The sequence below is a fragment of the Phoenix dactylifera genome, unplaced genomic scaffold (assembly GCF_009389715.1).
Source record: "Phoenix dactylifera cultivar Barhee BC4 unplaced genomic scaffold, palm_55x_up_171113_PBpolish2nd_filt_p 000434F, whole genome shotgun sequence".
In the NCBI taxonomy this organism is placed as follows: Eukaryota; Viridiplantae; Streptophyta; class Magnoliopsida; order Arecales; family Arecaceae; genus Phoenix; species Phoenix dactylifera.
In genome coordinates this window covers 178,592-197,923 of record NW_024067870.1, presented here as the reverse complement: position 1 = coordinate 197,923, position 19,332 = coordinate 178,592, and the positions used below count along the sequence as shown (strand labels likewise).

At 42.3% G+C, this 19,332-nt stretch overlaps 1 protein-coding gene and 1 non-coding gene across 2 annotated transcripts; both read left to right on the top strand.

Annotated features, from left to right (window-relative positions):
• The first annotated feature begins 1,747 nt into the window (after positions 1-1,747).
• LOC120106029 lies at positions 1,748-1,853 on the top strand. The gene has a single exon (XR_005508262.1). It is a non-coding gene; the product is annotated as a small nucleolar RNA R71 (small nucleolar RNA).
• A 14,695-nt stretch (positions 1,854-16,548) lies between these two features.
• Positions 16,549-19,075, top strand: LOC103698112 (allene oxide synthase 2-like). Its single transcript, XM_008780085.4, has one exon. The coding sequence runs from the start codon at positions 16,651-16,653 to the stop codon at positions 18,136-18,138; it is 1,488 nt and encodes a 495-aa protein (XP_008778307.1). The 5' UTR covers positions 16,549-16,650; the 3' UTR covers positions 18,139-19,075.
• The last annotated feature ends 257 nt before the right edge of the window (positions 19,076-19,332 follow it).

The following is a 19,332-nucleotide window of genomic DNA, read 5'->3' as shown; positions in this document are numbered from 1 at the left end:
GTCTATCATAAAACACTCAACTTCCCTCGCGGGTTGGTCGGCCGCATTGAACACATTTAATTTTACCTTCATGTTTCCAAATGATATGTTCATTACCCCTGTTCTACAATTGATGCATGCATTGGCTGTTGCTAAAAAGGGCCGCCCAAGGATCACGGGGATTTGTTTCTTAGGATTAGGCTCATGTTCCATATCAAGGACAATGAAATCTACAGGAAAATAGAATTTATCTACCTTGACAAGAACATCTTCAATTATCCCACATGGTGTTTTTACAGATCGATCAGCCAATTGAAGGGATACCGAGGTTGGTTTTAACTCACCTAAACCAAGTTTCTCATAAATTGAATAAGGTAAAAGATTGACACTTCCCCCTAGATCTAAGAATGCTCGATCAATGAAATTATTTCCTAAGATACAAGAGATGGTGGGAGCACCAGGATCTTTGAATTTTGGAGGGGTGTTGTGTTGGAGAATAGAACTCACTTGCTCAGTTAGGAAGACCTTTTTAGGCACATGTGTCCTAGATTTTCGCTTTTGTGTACAAAGGTCTTTGAGAAATTTGGCATAGGAGGGAACTTGTCTAATAGCATCAAGAAGCGGAAGGTTGATTTTCACTTGTTTGAAAACCTCCATCATTTCCTCTAGTGAAGTTTCCTTTTTGCCAAAGGGAGAGGGTGAATTAAGAGCTTCAAGAAATGGGGCCTTTGGGATGTGAGTTTTGGCAGAAGGTGGACTAGCTGAAGAAGAAGAAGAAGATTTTAGATTTTCATTTGACACATTTCTATCCTCTTCTTCACCTTCCTTATTGTTGTCCTCCCCAATCTTATTGTCTACTACACGTCCACTCCTTAGGGTAGTCAAAACATTGGCTTGTTCATGATGAATTGCATTTAATTAATTTTCTCGAGCCATGTATTGTCCCCTAGGATTACTTAGTGGTTGGCTTGGAAGCTTTCCTTCCTCTCGCTTGTTCAATGCATTAGCTAGTTGCCCCATTTGGGATTCTAGCTTGGCGATGGATTACGTGTGAGAGTGCACCAATTGTGTAATGGTTTCCAAACCTTGAAGGACGTTCAACACTTTCTCCTCAAAAGCTGTGTTTCTTTGGGGTGGAGGAGGAGTGTGTTGAAATTGAATCGAGGGACGGTAGGGATGAATATTTTGTGGGATTTGAATATTTTGTGGGATTTGAAAATTTTGAGGATTTTGAAAATTTTGGGAATAGGGTTGGGCTGTGTTCGAAGCTTGCTGCTTCCAAAAAAAGTTTGGATGATTTCGCCATCCCGGGTTATATGTATTGAAAAATGGATCAGTACCCAGTCTAGGCTGTGTTTGAGCAGCATTGATGTGTTCTTGCACGAGTTCGGAGAATTGAGGCGCTGAAGGGCACTCATGAATAGGGTGGGATGGGCTAAAACAGATAGTACACACTTGTGCTTGGGAAGAGTTCATGTAATGCCCACCTATCATCAGTTGGTCAATCTTATGGGACAATGCATCTACCTTGCTAGACAGGTCCATAGAATGACTTATTTCACAAATGGTCCCTTTTCTTTGATAACTCAGGGGTGCTTGACGAGAACAGGAAGCATGGTGGAGGGAGTTTTCATTTAGATTTTCAAATAATTGCCATGCTTTATGCTCATTTCGAAGCATGAATGTCCCCCCGCATGCGGCATCAATCATCTGATGGTTTCGTTCAGTCAATCCGTCATAGAAACATTGCACTAGCTGCCATTTAGGTATTTGATGATGTGGGCATTTACGGATTAGGTCCCGAAATCTCTCCCAAGTTTCATGAAATTCTTCTTCCTCAGTTTGGGAGAAACTTGTAATGGCACGTCTAAACTAGTTCGTTCTTCCTATGGGAAAGTATTTTTTAAAGAATTCTTGTTACATTTGATCCCAAGAACAAATCGAGTTAGCTTCTAAAGAATTCAACCATTGTTTGGCTCTATCTTTAAGGGAGAAGGGGAATAATCTAAGTTTCAGAGCATCATCAGTGAAGTTCTGAATCTTGACAGTGGTGCAAATCTCAAGGAATTCATTTAGGTATTTATATGGGTCTTCATTGGTGAGCCCATAAAAAGATGGGAGCATTTGGATCACACTAGACTTTATTTCATATTGTACCGCTGCTACCTCAGGTAATCGAATGCAAGATGGGGAAGTGTAAATGGTGGGAGTAAAGTACTCCCTCAGGAGTTTGGGTTGTTCTTCAGCCATCTCAGGAGGTGGGGATGATTCTAATGTTCTGATCTCAGCTCGAATATTTCTAAGGGTCCGTTCTATTTCAGGATCAAAAGGTAATAGGTCACGTACTCTAGAACGACTCCCTTGCATACACTAGTACTTGATCAGTCAAGCATGCAATAAAAGATAAACACATCAATCCTTGTATTTGTTCCAAAATCACTAGACAGCTCCTAACTAGTTTGAAGAGGGCACCTAAGCCTCCAATCCGGTCTAATGAACTGATTTAACCAGGTAAGCTCCCAGGTAAGTGGAGGGGTCACGATGCGTTCGCAAAGGTCCCACTTAAAACCCACTTGCCTCGAACAGATGAACTGTCTCCCTTATAGGGACAAAGCTTGCCTAGACATCAACTAAGCCACAGAGCAAAATTGGTGCAATTTTCGGTGATCTTCGTCCTATTGAGCTCGGATGTCCCTAGGAGCCAATGTCGAATTAATTTTAATTAAAGGGACACTATGTGAGATTGAGTTCACCTAAGTTGGGCAAGAATCCGGCGATGAAATCCGGCTCTTATCTTGTTGGGGTGATTGCCCTTACTATGTGCGGATTAATTTGTGTATGTGTATCAAGCATGCATTCACACTTTTGCTGCAATTAAAATCAAACAATCACCACAAAATTTCAAGCTAATAATTAATTTAAATAAGAAATGTGTAGAGGTTACCAAAAGGAATTTTTCCAGCAATTTAATTTTTTTAGGCAAACCTTTACAGCATTCCTTTTCCAGCTATTCTCTTTCTGATCATCCCAGATTTTTTCTTCGATTCCTGATCAAATAAGACCAAAAAAAAAATGAAAAAAAATTAGTAGAAGAGAAAAAGGAGATAAGAAAAGTAACAATAATAGAAAATAATTTTTTTATATATATATATTTTTTAAAAAGTTTTTTTAACTAATTTTTTTAATGATAGGAAAATAACTATGTAAGCAATCCCCGGCAACGGCGCCAAAATTGATCGGTTCTTTCAATTTGAAAATAAACCACGCAATAGCACGTATCCTGTAGGATAGTGATTACGGGTGTCGGTCCACAGGGATTAAAGAATAAGTTATTTTTCTTTTAAAAATAAATCAAGAAGAAAGATTTGCTAACTTGATTTAACTAAATTAATCTATGAGTACGAATTGAAATTTATCAAAGTAGATAGATCTAGGGTTTGGAATCCACCGCGTAGCATTGCATTAGGGACTGTGTTCTTAATTTTTATCCTTTGGAGAGGCATACAAATTGGCTAAAATCCTTTTAAAATAAAAGCATAAAGAGTGTTAGGAAGATCCATCTTCGGTGTAGCATGAAGTGTCTACCTAAGTATGCTAATCTAGGGTGCAGCACACCTCATCTTCCTAGGCATGGATCATTTTAGACTACTTTAGCAAACATGAATAGTAACTAGCATGCTCAAAGTTTAAATATCATAAAGGAATATTTCATTAAAAATTAGAATTTAAACAAGCTCCAAAAACATTAAAAGAGTAAGAACTACAATGCCCTGATACATCGCTAGGGCTTCATCCAGCCCTAGACTAGACGTTTAGCCGAGCATGGCTTCCGGACAACCTCCCATCTTCAAATGAAATTGACCACCTTCCATTATTCCCAAAATATCCAAAACTATTCTCTTTCCCCCTCCTTTCTCTCTCTTTTTTTTTTCTTTTTCTCTTCTTCCCTCTCGGCTTTCTTCTTCTTTTCACCGAAACAGGGGGTCTCCCCGGTTTTCTTTCGAACCGAGCTCCCCTCCCCAATGGCCACCCTCCTCCTTTTAATCTCCCCGGGCGCCGGTTCAGCATCGAATAAAATCGAATCTTCCCCGATTTTGGGCGTGGGGATGAAAGGGAAGGAGCTGGATGCGCTGAATCTTGGATCTCACTCGGAATGGCAGCTGTGAGGAGGCAGGGATGCAGGCGGATGCCTAATGCGGGAGTCGTCCGGCTGGCTAGAGACATTGCTGGATGACACGCACGGTGATCGCGGAAGCTGTGAGGCGTGCCGACACGATCTCTGCTGATCTGGTCGCGATGATTACAGGGAGCTAAAATCTGGGACGCCGCGGCTGTGTTCGAAATGGAAGGATGGCCGGAGGGGATGCGCTATTTTGGAAGTTTGGGGGAGGAGGGGATGCGCTGGAATGGGCTGATGGCGGAGGAGCTGGATCCTGGATGAAGACGAATGGCCGTGATGATTACGGGAGGAAGAAGATGAATAGTGAGATGGGTTTTGGTCTTCGTAACACTGTTCATTTGAACAGTGTTTTCACGGACCACTGTTCATATGAACAGTGTCATCTCGGAACACTGTTTTCAGTAATTTTGGGAAAAGTTGTTTTTCTTGCTTTATTTTGACGTGAAAATGGGCATAAATGAATTTAAAACAAGGGTTTCCTCTATTTTGCTTAGTTTGGAAACGTGATGCGGAGATGGGAGTTTCTGAACCGTTGGATTGCTTGAATAGTGGTCGCGGGAAAGGAATGGGATTGGTTTAGGAATTGGCTTTGGATTTGAGGTGGGTTATGATTGTTGATTTTCTTGAACTTGTTCTCAAGCCCAATGTCGTTTAAATTTAATTCTTGCTAAACAGCTTCAGACCGGACTCAACAAGGCTAAAAGCAGGACCGTGACTTAATAAAAAGAGTTAATCAAACCTTTTTCCTCATACAAGAATAATTATCTAATCAGGACCAAAACCTATTTAATCATAGCCTTAGCTTGATTACAACTCCATCAGGTTACTAAACCGGGTCAACACAATCTCCTCCTTATATGTTTTCATGAAAGATTACAACCAGGAGAGAGACAAGTTCAGAGTCTGTTTTGAGAAAAGAATTATTTACCTCTTACCATATTTTAAATTTATTTCAATATTTATTCAATTTCATGGTAAAGTATGTATTTATTAGTTTAAGAACATTGATAAGTGCTATAAAAATATAACTAAATTATAAATTATTCAGTACTTATCACTTACTCGACAATCAATCTCCTATGAGTTCCCTTTCTTGGAAGATCCGACCTGAACCCCTTTCCCCCATTGCTAGCACACCACTTTGTCCTTCCATTGATTCTCCACCTAAACTTGAGTTGAAGCCACTTCCGACAAATCTTAAGTATGCCTTTTTAGGACCAGAAGATAGTCTCCCTGTAATCATCGTAGACAACTTATCTATTGAACAGGAGGGTAAACTTTTAAGGGTGCTAGAAGAGAATAAACATGCCATAGGATGGTCTGTAGCCGATTTGAAAGGGGTTGACCCCTCTATTTGCATGCATCGAATTCATCTCGAAGATGATGCAAAGCCCACCCGAAAAATGCAAAGAAGACTCAATCCTAACATGAAGGAGGTAGTCAAGAAAGAAGTGGTGAAGTTATTAGATGCCAAAATTATTTATCCAATTTCTAATAGTAAGTGGGTGAGTCCGACACAAGTGGTACCCAAGAAATCAGGTATCACTGTGGTTGAAAATACGGAAGGAGAATTGATACAAACACGCACAACCACGGGACATTTGGGACATTTGTATATAGGAGGATGCCTTTTGGACTATGCAATGCACCCGCAACTTTTCAACGATGCATGATGGCCATTTTTTCAGATATGGTGGAAAACTTTCTAGAAGTGTTCATTGATGATTTCTCAGTTTTTGGCCTATCTTTTGACGATTGTCTGGACAATTTGACCTTAGTTTTGAAAAGATGTAAGAAGACCAACCTAGTATTAAGTTGGAAAAAGAGCCATTTCATGGTTCAAGAAGGCATAGTTTTAGGACACGTCGTGTCCAAGAGGGGCATTGAAGTAGATAAAGCTAAAGTCGATCTTATTTCCAATCTCCCTCCAACCAAAACTGTGAAACAAATCCGATCATTCCTTGGCCATGCTGGTTTTTACCGTCGCTTCATTCAGAACTTCAGTAAGATTTCCAAACCCTTCTGCAATCTTCTTGCCAAGGATACTCCTTTTGCCTTTGATAAAGCATGCGAGGAGGTATTTGAAAATCTTCGCTCGAAATTGACCACTGTACCTATCATACGGCCCCCTAATTGGACCCTTCCATTTGAACTAATATGTGATGCATCCGACTATGCCATTGGGGCAGTTTTAGGGCAACGGCTAGAGAAGGTACCTCATGTCATCTACTACGCCAGTAAAGCACTCTCAGATGCACAATTGAACTACACCACCACTGAAAAAGAGTTACTAGCTGTAGTATTTGTACTAGACAAGTTTCGATCTTACCAATTAGGATCCAAGGTTACCGTATTCACTGATCATGCTGCCCTTCGACACCTTCTTGCAAAGAAAGACACCAAATCCCGTTTGATTCGATGGATTCTTTTACTACAAGAATTTGACCTAGAAATTCGTGATAAGAAAGGAACTGCAAATATCGTAGCGGACCACTTATCTAGGATTCTTCTTGAGCCCTCTAAAAATACCTCACCCTTACACAATTCGTTTTCGAATGAACAATTATTTGAGGTACAAAGAATAAAAACGCCATGGTTTGCAAACATAGTAAATTACCTTGCCATAGGACGAATTCCTGATGATTGGTCAACTCAAGACAAGAACCGATTCTTTTCACAAGTAAAGTTCTATTATTGGGATGATCCCGATCTATTCAAGTATTGTCCCGATCAAGTCATCCGTCGATGTGTCCCCGAATGTGAATTTCAGTGTATTCTTTCATTCTGCCATTCACAAGCTTGTAGGGGACATTTTGGGATAGAAAAACTGCAGCAAAAGTTTTACAGAGTGGATTTTATTGGCCCACACTTTTCAAAGATGCCCATAACTTTTACCAAACTTGTGAACGGTGCCAACGGATGGGTACCATCTCCCGTAGAGATATGATGCCTCTCAATTCTATTTTAATTGTAGAAATATTTGATGTCTGGGGTATTGACTTTATGGGCCCTTTCCTACCATCTTTTGGTTTCGAATACATTCTGGTAGGGGTTGATTATGTTCCAAAATGGGTAGAAGCTGTCGCAACTAAAACTAATGACCACAAGGTTGTGGTTAAATTTTTACATGAAAACATCTTTTGTCGTTTTGGCACATCCCGAGCCATCATCAGTGATGGGGAATCTCATTTTTGCAACCGATCTTTCGAGGCTTTGGCTCGCAAATATAACATCACCCGCAAAGTTGCTACCCCATACCATCCCCAAACGAGTAGACAAGTCGAAGTATCCAATAGAAAATTAAAACACATCTTAGAGAAAACGGTACGTCCCGATAGGAAAAATTGGTCTCAAAGGATAAATGATGCACTCTGGGCCTACCGTACTGCCTACAAAACTCCTATTGGCATGTCCCCCTACCGATTAGTTTTTGGAAAAGCTTGTCACTTACCGGTAGAACTTGAACATAGAGCTTTCTAGGCTATCAAAAAGTTTAACTTAGACATGGCAGCAGCTGGTCCTAACCGAAAACTCCAACTAAGTGAACTTGAAGAGTTGCGCAATGAGGCCTATGAAAATGCTAAAATTTATAAAGCAAGGACTAAGGCCTTTCATGATAAAAATATTAACCGTAAATCCTTCGAACCTGGTTAAAAGGTTTGGCTATTCAATTCCAAGTTGCGACTCTTTCCGGGTAAACTTCGCTCTAGGTGGGATGGACCATTCATAATGAAAAATGTTTCTCCTTATGGTGCAGTAGAGATCCAACACCTCAATGGTGGACATATTTTAAAAGTCAATGGCCAAAGGTTAAAACCTTATGTGGACTGTGTTGCCGACGGGCCATTGATCGAATCCCTTAATTTGACGAACCCTGTTTATCAAAATAATTAAGGATCCACTGTGTCGGCTGAAGACAATAAACTTAGCGCTTGTTGGGAGGCAACCCAATTCTCTTAGATTTCTTTAACATTGAGGACAATGTTAGATTTAGGTTTGGGGGTATTTTTAAGTATTTTTAAAGCACTTTTGTTTTGTTTGCATCTCTTGCATTCGTTCTCACTTCACAATGTCAGGTTTAGGTTTGGGAGTCTTCATCTTGATTTTCATTCAAAAAAAAAAGTGTTCATTTTCATTTTGATAAATTAAAAAAAAATATAATAAATATATAATAAATACATAATAAATAATAATAATAAAAATAAATATATTTTTTTACCTAATTTCTATACATTAATGCGAGAATGATAAATACACAAGGTATATAAAATCTAAAAAGCCCAATGACTAGTCGGAAGTAATACAAATTTAAGTTCTTTTTATTAAGTCTCTCTTAGGAAGTTGTAAGCTAAATAATACTTTGGAATTTCACTACACACTGGCCGACCCTTCTAAGGTCTAGGCTCGACATTATGTTGATAGTATAGTAGCAACCTTGGACCCTGATGAATTATACTTATCTAATCCAAAAAAAAATCATCAATAAAAATGGATTTAGGATTTAGTTAGGAACATCGAAGAGGGTTACCTATTGTCAAAGATCAGGTGGGCTTGTGATAAGGACTCCGAGCATAAGTCCGTAGGGGAGTCTTGATGCCCGACACCTTGTGCCAACTGGTGTGAGAGTTGTTGACTGATTGCTCGTTACACGGAGAAATCACCACAAGAGTAAAAGTGCACAATTTATACATCCTTTATTAAAAAAAAAACTTTGTATTGATCTTGTAAAAGACAATAGTGTGAAAGCCGTCGTTGTAGAAATTCGAGTAAACTGGAATATTATAGATAAATTCCATGAGGTACTAAAGTAAACATCCACAACTTTCGAAATTCTGCAGATAAGATGATTTTGAATCAGTAAGTAGGTCCCTTTCGACCAATCTTTGGAAATACTAGTCTTAGCAATATTTTGGAGATCCGAACCCTTAGCTTGTGTACAGTCCAGATTTCACCGAGCACTCCAGTATAAATAAGTCTTACAACTCCCTAACGGAAATTTAATGACCTCAACTTGAATTGCATTTTGATCTAGGAGTTAGGCTGACGTAGTAGATAAAACCGTGCGTGCTTTGAAATTCTTATCATTTATGTATCTTAAATTAGATTTTTAATAATAAAAAAAAAAGAGTTTTTGAAATTCTTAGCTAGTATGCATTTGGAATTTGATTTTTACTTCATAGATAATCGATAAAATATATATATATAATATAAAAAAATCATAAATGATTTATTTTAATATTGAAGTTTGTGGGTATCTTCACTGAAAACCCTCACGAGACTATAACTCGTCCACTAGGGTAACCTAGGGATTTAAAGCCTTATTGCATATGGTAAATGCAATCGCGATTCCTACGAAAGTAAGTTAATTTCTCTTCTATTTTGCTCGAGGACTAGCAAAATATAGGTTTGGGGGTGTGATAAGTGCTAAATAATATACAAATTTATCTATTTTACATAGCACTTATTATTATTGTTATGCACATATTTTAAATATTAGCAGAAGAAAATGTGTTTTTCCTTGTCATTGCATTTTAATAAATTATTAGAGGTAATTCAAGTTTGGTTTAATTTTCTATATTGATTTAGTCTAATGTGTGTGCAGGTCGAGTCATCCCATTCACGAACTAGTCCCAATCTATTTCATGTGTGGACTACTTTCTCCCGAATGTGCATGAAGCTATCCATTCCTTTGTCCATGTCATATTTCCCCGTGTGCACCAAGCTTCCCAACCTAGCAAAATAGAGGCCTCTCCCATTTTCTCCACGTGTCCAAACTTCCTTTATTTTAGATTCAGAACAAAGCCCTTCCAACCTACCCGAGTGGACCCCAATCACTTTTCTAAAAAAAGAAGAAGAAATATAAATAATAAAAAATTCACATAACCTCCCTCATTCCCATATTCATCTTCCACATTATTTTCCTTTCTCCTCCCCTATTTTGGAACAAGCTGCATGATCATCCTTTCCGCATCCTCCCCCACGTGTTCAAAGGAATTCCTCCCAGTCGATCCCAACATCCTCGTCTCCTCCTAATCCTCCTGCGTACGATCCTCCACTTCGATTCTCTCCGTGATGCATCCAAGATCCCGGCAGTCCAGCGATTCCGCTCCTATTCACGGAATCACCGCGCCCAGAAAGCCCTTCGAATCAGCCCGATCCTCCACCCTCGCTTCAAAACAACGGGACTTCGTATCAGCCGCGTGCCAGATTTACCTACGAGGGAATCAGCCGGGCGTCTTTCGCATCCAAGCAGCTGCAGCATCGTCTTCATCCTCGGGTGTTCCGCTAGCGACCACTCCTCTGCGATCCCAGCCGCCTGCAATCAACGATCCACTCCCAGTAGCCGAAATCCAGCACCAGCGCCATCAGCCCGTTCCAGCCGCATCCACCGACGATCTCACCGTTCAGATTCAAGATCCCCAAATCCTGGATGACCCTGCCTCTATCTCTTCTCCCTTCCGCATTCACCAGCCTCTGCAATCAAGCCCGAGATCATTCCCAGCATCACGCCCTTCTCCAGCGATCTCGCGTGCAACAGAAATCAAGCTTCGCCGGATCCATTCCCAGCATCACGCCCTCCTCCTCGCTGGGGATCCATCACTGGGTCTTCGGGATCTATAAAAGGAGGAAGAACCAAGCAACCGGGGGTGTTGGGTGGCAAGGAGAGAGCTCGGTTCGATAGAAACAAGGGAGGCTCTGTTTCATAGTGAAGAACGAGAGAAAAGAAATAAAAAAAGAAAGAAGGGGGGGGAAGAGAATATTTTGTGATATTTTGGGAAGAATGGGAGGGGAAGACTTTCACTTGAAGATGGGAGGTTGTCCGGAAGCCATGCGCGGCTAAACGTCCAATCTAGGATTGGATGAAGCCCTAGCAATGTCTCAGGGCAATTGTAGTTCTTACTTTTTTATTATTTTGGAGCTTGTTTAAATTTTTATTTTCAATGAAATATTCCTTTATGATATTTAAACTTTGAGCATGCTAGTTACTAATCATGTTTGCTAAAGTAGTCTAAGATGATCCATGCCTAGGAAGATGAAGTGTGCTGCATCCTAGATTAACATACTTAGGTAGACACTTCATGCTACACCGAAGATGGATCTTCCTAACACTCTTTATGATTTTATTTTAAAAAGTTTGTAACCAAATTGCATGCCTCTCCAAAAGACAAAAATTAAGAACACAGTCCTCGATGCAATGCTATGTGGTGGATCCCAAATCCTAGATCTATTTACTCTGATAAATTTCAATTCGCACTCATAGTTTAATTTAGTTAAATCAAGTTAGCAAATCCTTCTTCTTGATTTATTTTTAAAAGAAAAATAACTTATTCTTCAATCCCTGTAGACCGACATCCGTAATCACTATTCTACAGGATACGTGCTATTACGTGGTTTATTTTTAAAATTGAAAGAACCGATCAATTTGACCTTGACTATTATCCCCGATGGTTACCACTCCTCCTTCTTTCGACTCGAGGGTGAAGAATTTATCTTTATCACCAGTCATGTGTCTTGAGCAGCCACTATCGAGGTACCAATTCTTTTTAGCTTGGTTGGCTGCAAGACATACCTGATTATCTTGAGCCATAAAGCAAATGTTGGCTACTTCTTGGGGTTCTTCTTCTGATGAAGATTTATCACTATCTCTCCACATTGCAACAAATGCCTTTTTCTTTTTCTTTTGCAATTTCTTTAAGAGCGGACAATCTAGCCTAAAATGTCCGGATCTCTTACACTCATAACACACTAAGGGATCTTTCTCTTTCTCCTTATCCTTTTCCATCTCACCTTTTAATATCGGATATCTTTTGAAGTTCATCTTCCTTCTACTTATAAACTAACTGAATTTTTTTGCAAGGAGGGCAATATCATCATCCTCATTCTCATCTTCTCCTTCATCACTACTCTCATTATATTCTTTTTGGGTAGAAGCTTTAAATGCTATTCCTTTTCTCTTCTGATCCTCATCCTCAAGATGTTGGTTCATGGTGAGTTCATGTGTCATCAGTGACCCAAGAAGTTCTTCTAGAGGAAGGATGTTGAGGTTCTTGGCTTCTTGTATTGTCATCATTTTGGCTTCCCAAGAACGTGGTTGCGAGCGAAGAATTTTTCTGAGAAGATCACTGTTAGGGTACATTTTTTCAAGATTTTTCAGTCGATTAATAATATCAGTAAATCTAGTAAACATGGAAGTAATTTTTTCAGAAGGTTCCATTTTAAACAGTTCGTATTTATGCACTAACATGTTAATTTTTGATTCCTTGACTTGATTTGTGCTTTCATGAGTGATTTCAAGTCTATCCCAAATCTCCTTAGCGGAATTATATGTTGATACTCGATTGAATTCATTTGCATCTAAGGCACAATAAAGCACATTCATAGCCCTGACATTTAGTTGTGCCTTTTTCCTATCATTTTCATCCTAGTCCTCTTCGAGTTTGGGAATTAATGTGTTATCAATAATATGTGTGGGAATGTGAGGTCCATTTATAATAATGCTCCAAATATCATAGTCTTGGGCTTGAATGAATATTCTCATTCTTGCCTTCCAATAGGTATAGTTTGTTTCATTGAACAAGGATGGCCTATTGGTTGACTGTTCTTCATTTGAAATTAATCCAAAATGGGTTGCCATTGAATCTTTTACTCTAGAAGGGACTTAGACACTGTCACTAAAGAGCACATGCTCTGATACCACTTGTTGCCCAGTAGGCAGCCCAAGAGGGAGGGTGAATTGGGGCTTAATTAAAAATATGGAAATTCAATTTGTGTTTAATCTAAAGTTTTAGTTAACAATATGAAGACAATGAGACAATAGAAAAACAAAGCACAAAGACACAGGATTCATAGTGGTTCGGAGCTATCCTTGCTCCTACGTCCACTCCCCAAGTTCCACTTGAGATTTTCACTATAATCCAAGAATTACAGCACGGTTATTTTACAAGCTCACAACCTAACTTGTTGTTTCCACTAGATCACAACGAACTCAGTTGGTTTTCACAGGCTCACCAACTAGAACCAATCCGACTGTTTTCACGGGCTCACAATCCAACCCAGTTGGTTTTTCCGGATTACCAACTGCAACCTAAACCCTTCTAATTCAATTCCTTGATTGAATCAATCACCCAAGTATGAGAATAAATGTTTAAGTACAAGCTTCTAGAAAAGCAGATAAAAGTAGTTTTAAATGAATAAGGGAAAAGAAGCTTCTCAGATGATTTCAGCCGATCGAGACGGTGCTTCTTTTCTTCTGAATCCTTTTCCAGATCAAAGAGCAATAAAGGATTCCTCTATTATGGCTCTGGTGTGGAGAAAGAATGGATTCTCGATGAAGACTTGCTTTCTCCGATTTTCCTTTGAATATCCTTTGAGCCCTTGTTTCAAACTGATTTGCTTTTTCACTTTGTTTGGATTTTTCGTTTTCTTTTTTTTGTTCATTCTGAATGGGTCTTTTTATAGCTTAGTTTTGAAAAAACTACCCGTTATACCCAAAAACTAGCCGTTCTGTTGTGCTTGTCATTTCTGACAAAAAGCTCCATTGAAGCTGGAGATGGCTCACCCATTCATGAGTCGGCTCGACTAAAGTGGGAGACGTCTTGTATGAGTCTGGAGTCGGCTCTTGCTGGGAATCCTTCTGTCGGGTTATCGATCAACTTTTCGTTGGAGTCGGCTCGCGTGGTTTGGGAGTCGTCTCACAACTTCGTCCGCCGAAAATAAGTTTTCTGTCTTCGTCTGAGAGAGTCGTCCCGAACTAGTGAAGAGGCGACTCGTGCTTTGTCCGTGGATAGGAGACGACTCGCGCTTGACTCTAGTCGACTCACGCTTTGCGACTCGAAATACACTTTCTGTCTACCTGAGAGAGTCGTCTCGTAACTGCCGGAAGTCGTCTCGTGCTATGTCTGAAGAATGGGAGACGGCTTGCGCTTGACTCGAGTCGACTCGTGCTTTGCGACCGAAAATACCTTTTTCTATCTTTCTAAGAGAGTCGACTCGCGCTTTGTGGAGACGGCTCGAAGGTATGCCAATATTCTATGCTTGTGCCGGAGTCGACTCGAACTTCCTGGGAGTCGACTCGAACTCTGAAAAGTGCTTGAGTGGTTCCAAAGCTTGACTCTAAGATCCATGAACTATTTCTAAGTTATTCTTTTGAAGTTGTAGCATCGTTATCCTGAAGATACTTGTTTAAAGCTGTTAGTCCAACAAAAAATACACTCAAAATGTTTTGGTACATCAAAACCAAGTTAGGGATTAATCAATTACTCATCATTCTGGGATGTAATCTGTGATGTGTTTGCACGTCAATAGTTGATCGATGGGTACCTCTACAAGCACGAATTGAGCAGATCAAAATCAAGAGTTGATTAGAGATGGATCAAGAAGTTGATCGCCATTGGATCAAGTGTATTCAAGATTGAATCAAGAGTTGAAGACGATCTAACCAATTGACATGCATGTGCTGTTAGAAGTATGCCCTAGAAGCCAATTTGGCAGACGCATTATAATTGTTCTGGGACATAAATTTGTACTTGACCTTTTTATTAATTAATAAAATTGGGCATTCTGCTCATTCTTGTTATTATGTCCATGAACAATTCAGGAATTAATCACCTAATGACACATGTCTCAAATTCTCAACTCTTGAGAGTATGTGTCATCATCTTATTAATTCCTTGGACGATTCATAGACACATAATAACATGAATGAACAGAATGTTCAATTTTATTAATTAATAAAAAGGTCAAGTACAAATTTATGTCTCAAAACAATTACAATGCATCTCCCAAATTGGCTTCTAGGGCATACTTCTAACAATCTCCCACTTGCACCAAAACCAATCAGATATATATCTAAGCCTCATCTTCTCAAGATGTGTTTCTGTTTTCTGTTAACTCAGCTGCTTAGTGAATAGGTCTGCCATGTTATCCGTAGAGTCTACTCTCTGCACCTTTATTTTTTTTCGAGGTAGTCGCGTATCAGATGATATCGCCACTCTATATGCTTGAAGTTCTAGTGAGACCTAGGCTCCTTAGCTAGTAATAGACTTGTCACTTAATGTTGGACTCATGGCTCAGTAATAGACACAACTCATGGTGATTTGGCGCTTCATGGTTGGGCTACATCTTCACGCTCCTTCCATGATTTAATTGGGGTCAACATGATTGATATTAGAACTCTTTGAACCTCATGTAATATGGTGTACGTCTAAAAAGAGCACTCAATCCATATGTCCAAGAAACTAGATCCAAGCCGCCAAGGCGGTAGCTCAGTTGGAACGGAGCTCGGCTTCTAACCAAGTGGTTTCAGGTTCGAAACGCGCGGGCGTCGATTAAATGTGGGGACCGGATGCCCCTAGCCTGAACACGGGGTCTAGAAGTGCTACTGGTCGGCTGGTAGCCTTGGTGGTGCCAGGTGTGACGTACTCACACGTGGTTCTCGAGCCGGAGCCCAGAGGGGTAACCGAGCCGGGGTCACGGGTGGGGAGGGTATGAGTAATATATGGCTGGGTTCTGGTGCGCTGGGCCTATACCAAACGGCCATTCTGCCCGAATCGAACATAGTCCTGGCGGAGGCGGGGCCCGGTTGGGGTTGCTACGCGGGGTGGGCTTGTCCCTCCCCCCTACCTCCTTTTCTTAAGCAAAAAAAAAAAAAAAAAAAAAAAAAAAAAACTAGATCCAATACTCTACGTATAATGAAGATGCTCTTACATCATCGTTTGATTCAAATTAGTACAACGTACCATGGGACGTCAACCCACTATTCTACTCATTAGGCCTTCTTCTACTCCCAACTTTTTCTCTAAAAATGCTCACAAAACGAGTACCTCTCCCTCGATGGGACGTCACCGAACTCTCACGTTCCTCTTGTTTCCTAAAAGCAAAGTTGCTGGCCCATCCGGTACCTACCACCGACTGGAACTTTCCACGTTTAAAAGTCTTGACAACTCTTCCACCTTAAATAGGAGTACCTTACCTCCAATGGTAAACGATAGCCTATCATGTACAATAAACAATCTAAGGAAAACAAACACGGAAACCTCACAAACTTGATTCGTGGAGCAGATACAAAGGCCGAATGGGATCTCCCGTCCAACAGCAGGTTGTAGCAAGCGCATACAAGTCTCTGTATGCCTGTCCCAAAGAGGAGCCCTGCTTATCGATTGAATAAAAAATCCCTCGTGGTTCCCGTGGGCGGCGGATTCTCCGCACTCCGCACATGGACCCGGCCACTTGCCGTTTGCAAGCTGGTTCTTCCATGATAGAAGCGTCGTGGTTTTTCTTTTTTTTTGCTTAAGACAAGCGTCGTGGTTCCCGTGGCCCGTGGGTGGCTTGTATTGGATACAAGCCTCTGCACGTTAAACTTTTCTATATATACACCGCTTCGTCCAATAACTCATCCAAATAACAAATCAGGAAGAGATCTCGATCGGCTGATTCGGCTCGGCCTGGCCAGTAGCTCGACTACTACCGGAGAACAAGTTCTAGCTTCCTCCATGGCTACTAAGATTCTGCCAGCCGTCGAAACCACCACGCCGGTGGAGCGGGAGATGGAGAAGGAAGCACCTTCGAAGCTCCCCATCAAGAGCATCCCCGGGAGCTACGGCATCCCCTTCATCTCCCCGATACGGGACCGCCTCGACTTTTACTACTTCCAGGGCCAGGACGCTTACTTCCAATCCCGGGTCGACAAGTACGGCTCCACTGTCGTCCGCCTCAACGTGCCTCCGGGCCCCTTCATGGCCTCCGACCCCAAAGTCGTGGCCGTCCTCGACGCCAAGAGCTTCCAGGTCCTCTTCGACGTGTCCAAGGTCGAGAAGAAGAACGTCTTCACGGGGACCTACATGCCCTCCACCGCCCTCACCGGCGGCTTCCGCGTCTGCTCCTACCTCGATCCCTCCGAGCCCAACCACGCCAAGGTCAAGCAGCTCCTCTTCAACCTCCTGGCCTCCCGCAAGTCCCATGTCATCCCGGCCTTCCGCACCAACTTCGCCACCCTCTTCGAAACCATGGAGGCCCAGATCGACGCCTACGGCAAGGCCGACTTCAACAAGCTCAACGATGACACCTCCTTCGAGTTCATCGGCGAGGCCTACTTCGGCGTCCTGCCCTCCGCCTCCGGCCTCGGCACCACGGGCCCCGCCAAGGCCACCAAGTGGCTCCTCTTCCAGCTCGCCCCTCTCACGTCCGTCGGCCTCCCCAAGATCGTCGAGGAAGTCTTCCTCCACACCTTTCCCCTGCCCCCTTGCCTCGCCAAATCCGACTACAAGGCCCTCTATGAGTACTTCAGCACCGCCGCCAAGCCGGTGCTCGACGCCGCCGTGACGCTCGGGCTGTCCAAGGGGGAGGCATGCCACAACCTCCTCTTCGCCACCGTGTTCAACAGCTACGGCGGCATGAAGGTGATGCTCCCGGGGATACTCCGGTGGCTGGCCACAGCCGATCCCAGTCTCCACGCCCGGCTGGCCCAGGAGATCCGGTCGGCTGTGGCGGCAGCGGGAGGGAAGGTGACGCTGTCGGCAGTGGAGGAGATGGAGCTGACGAAGTCGGTGGTGTACGAGGCCCTGAGGATGGACCCGCCCGTGAAGTTCCAGTACGGCAAGGCCAAGAAGGACCTGATCATCGAGAGCCACGATGCGGCCTACCAGGTGAAGAGGGGGGAGATGCTCTTCGGGTACCAGCCCCTGGCGACGAGGGACGAGAGGGTATTCGCCAACGCCGGGGAGTTCGTGGCGGACCGGTTCGTCGGGAAGGAGGGGAAGAAGCTTCTCAAGTATGTGGTGTGGTCCAATGGGCCGGAGACGGAGAGCACGTCGGTGTGGAACAAGCAGTGCGCGGGGAAGGACCTGGTGGTGCTGGTGGGGCGGCTAATGCTGGTGGAGCTCTTCCTCCGCTACGATACCTTCACGGCGGAGGTCGGGACGCAGCTGCTGGGGATCCAGGTCAATTTCACCTCCTTGACCAAAAGTAGCCCTACTTCCTAAGTTACCAATCCTGGATTCTCTTCCTATGCGTGCGCGCTCTTCTCTCTTATTTATCCATGCCAGTTAAATAAAGTCAAAATCCGACTCAATGAGATGTTCGAGGTGTTTTTGTGTTTTTTTTTTTTTTAGTACCTATGTATTGTCGTCCAAACCGAACCTGGTGGAGCTTGCAAACTAGAGGACGTCCGCTGGTATGATGCTTGAGTTAGGCTGAGCTTTGACGAAATAGTATCAAAAAGAAGATTTGAAGTATAAGCTGGGAAATGAGGCATGTAGTCAGATTACTTTGATAAGTTGCATCCGTGCTCTTTTGACTTGGCAGGATGTATTCAAGTTAGAGCTAGACAAAATACCGTTATGAGGGCGGATTTCGTTACACTCTGGCATTGAGATCAGTGGACGAGCTGTAACCGTCCACTCTTATCTGCGTTCCTTGACAGCAGGAAGCTGTAACCGCGTCTCATGATCTAACAAGGTGGCTGGTGGATTCCCCCTTGTAACTTGCCTTTCATTTTCAAGGCCGAGCTAATTTCCCCGACTCAGACAAAGTAGCCGAATTGTCCAATTATGAGCTGATTTGAGAAGAATTAAGTCAGATCGTGCGGTTTGACCAAGAAGACCCTCGATGCGGGCATTAAATTTTCGGTTGGAAGTTCCTGAATGGAGCACTACAGCCTTCTGCATTCCCAAAATGCCTTGTAAATGCTCTATGGTTGATGTTGGCATGACATGTGTTAGCTTTCCAGGTTGGGAAATCGATTAAGGTTGTAGATCTAAGCCGTTCAGGGTTCTATGCAATGGGCCGGTGTAGGTCTTAGCACCTTCGCCTCATTTGGAGAGTTCTAGAGTCTTTGTTCAGGTCGCTCAATAGCTCGATTGCTTTGTATCTTGGTCGCTTTGTAGCTGCTTGCTGTTGACTTTTCCAGCTTTGTTCCTTCTTCTTTAGGACTCTTTTGCTCATTTATACTTTCATTTGCCTTGGCTCGTGCGACTCACAATGAGTAGTTCGTTTGGGAGCTGGTCATCTAGCTCTAGCTCATCCTCGGGTTCATCATCTACTAGCTCAAAGGCGGCCTCGTCAAAAGTCTCTAGTCCGGCTGCTAAGGAAACCATCTCGGACTAGAGGGACTTGGATAGAATCTAAAGGCGTTATTTCATCCCTTTTAGTTTCATCCTTAATTTGCCTGGGCCCAA

Coding starts and splice junctions, on each gene's coding strand:
- LOC103698112 (XM_008780085.4), top strand. CDS start 16,651: ATGGCTACTAAGATTCTGCCAGCCGTCGAAACCACCACGCCGGTGGAG.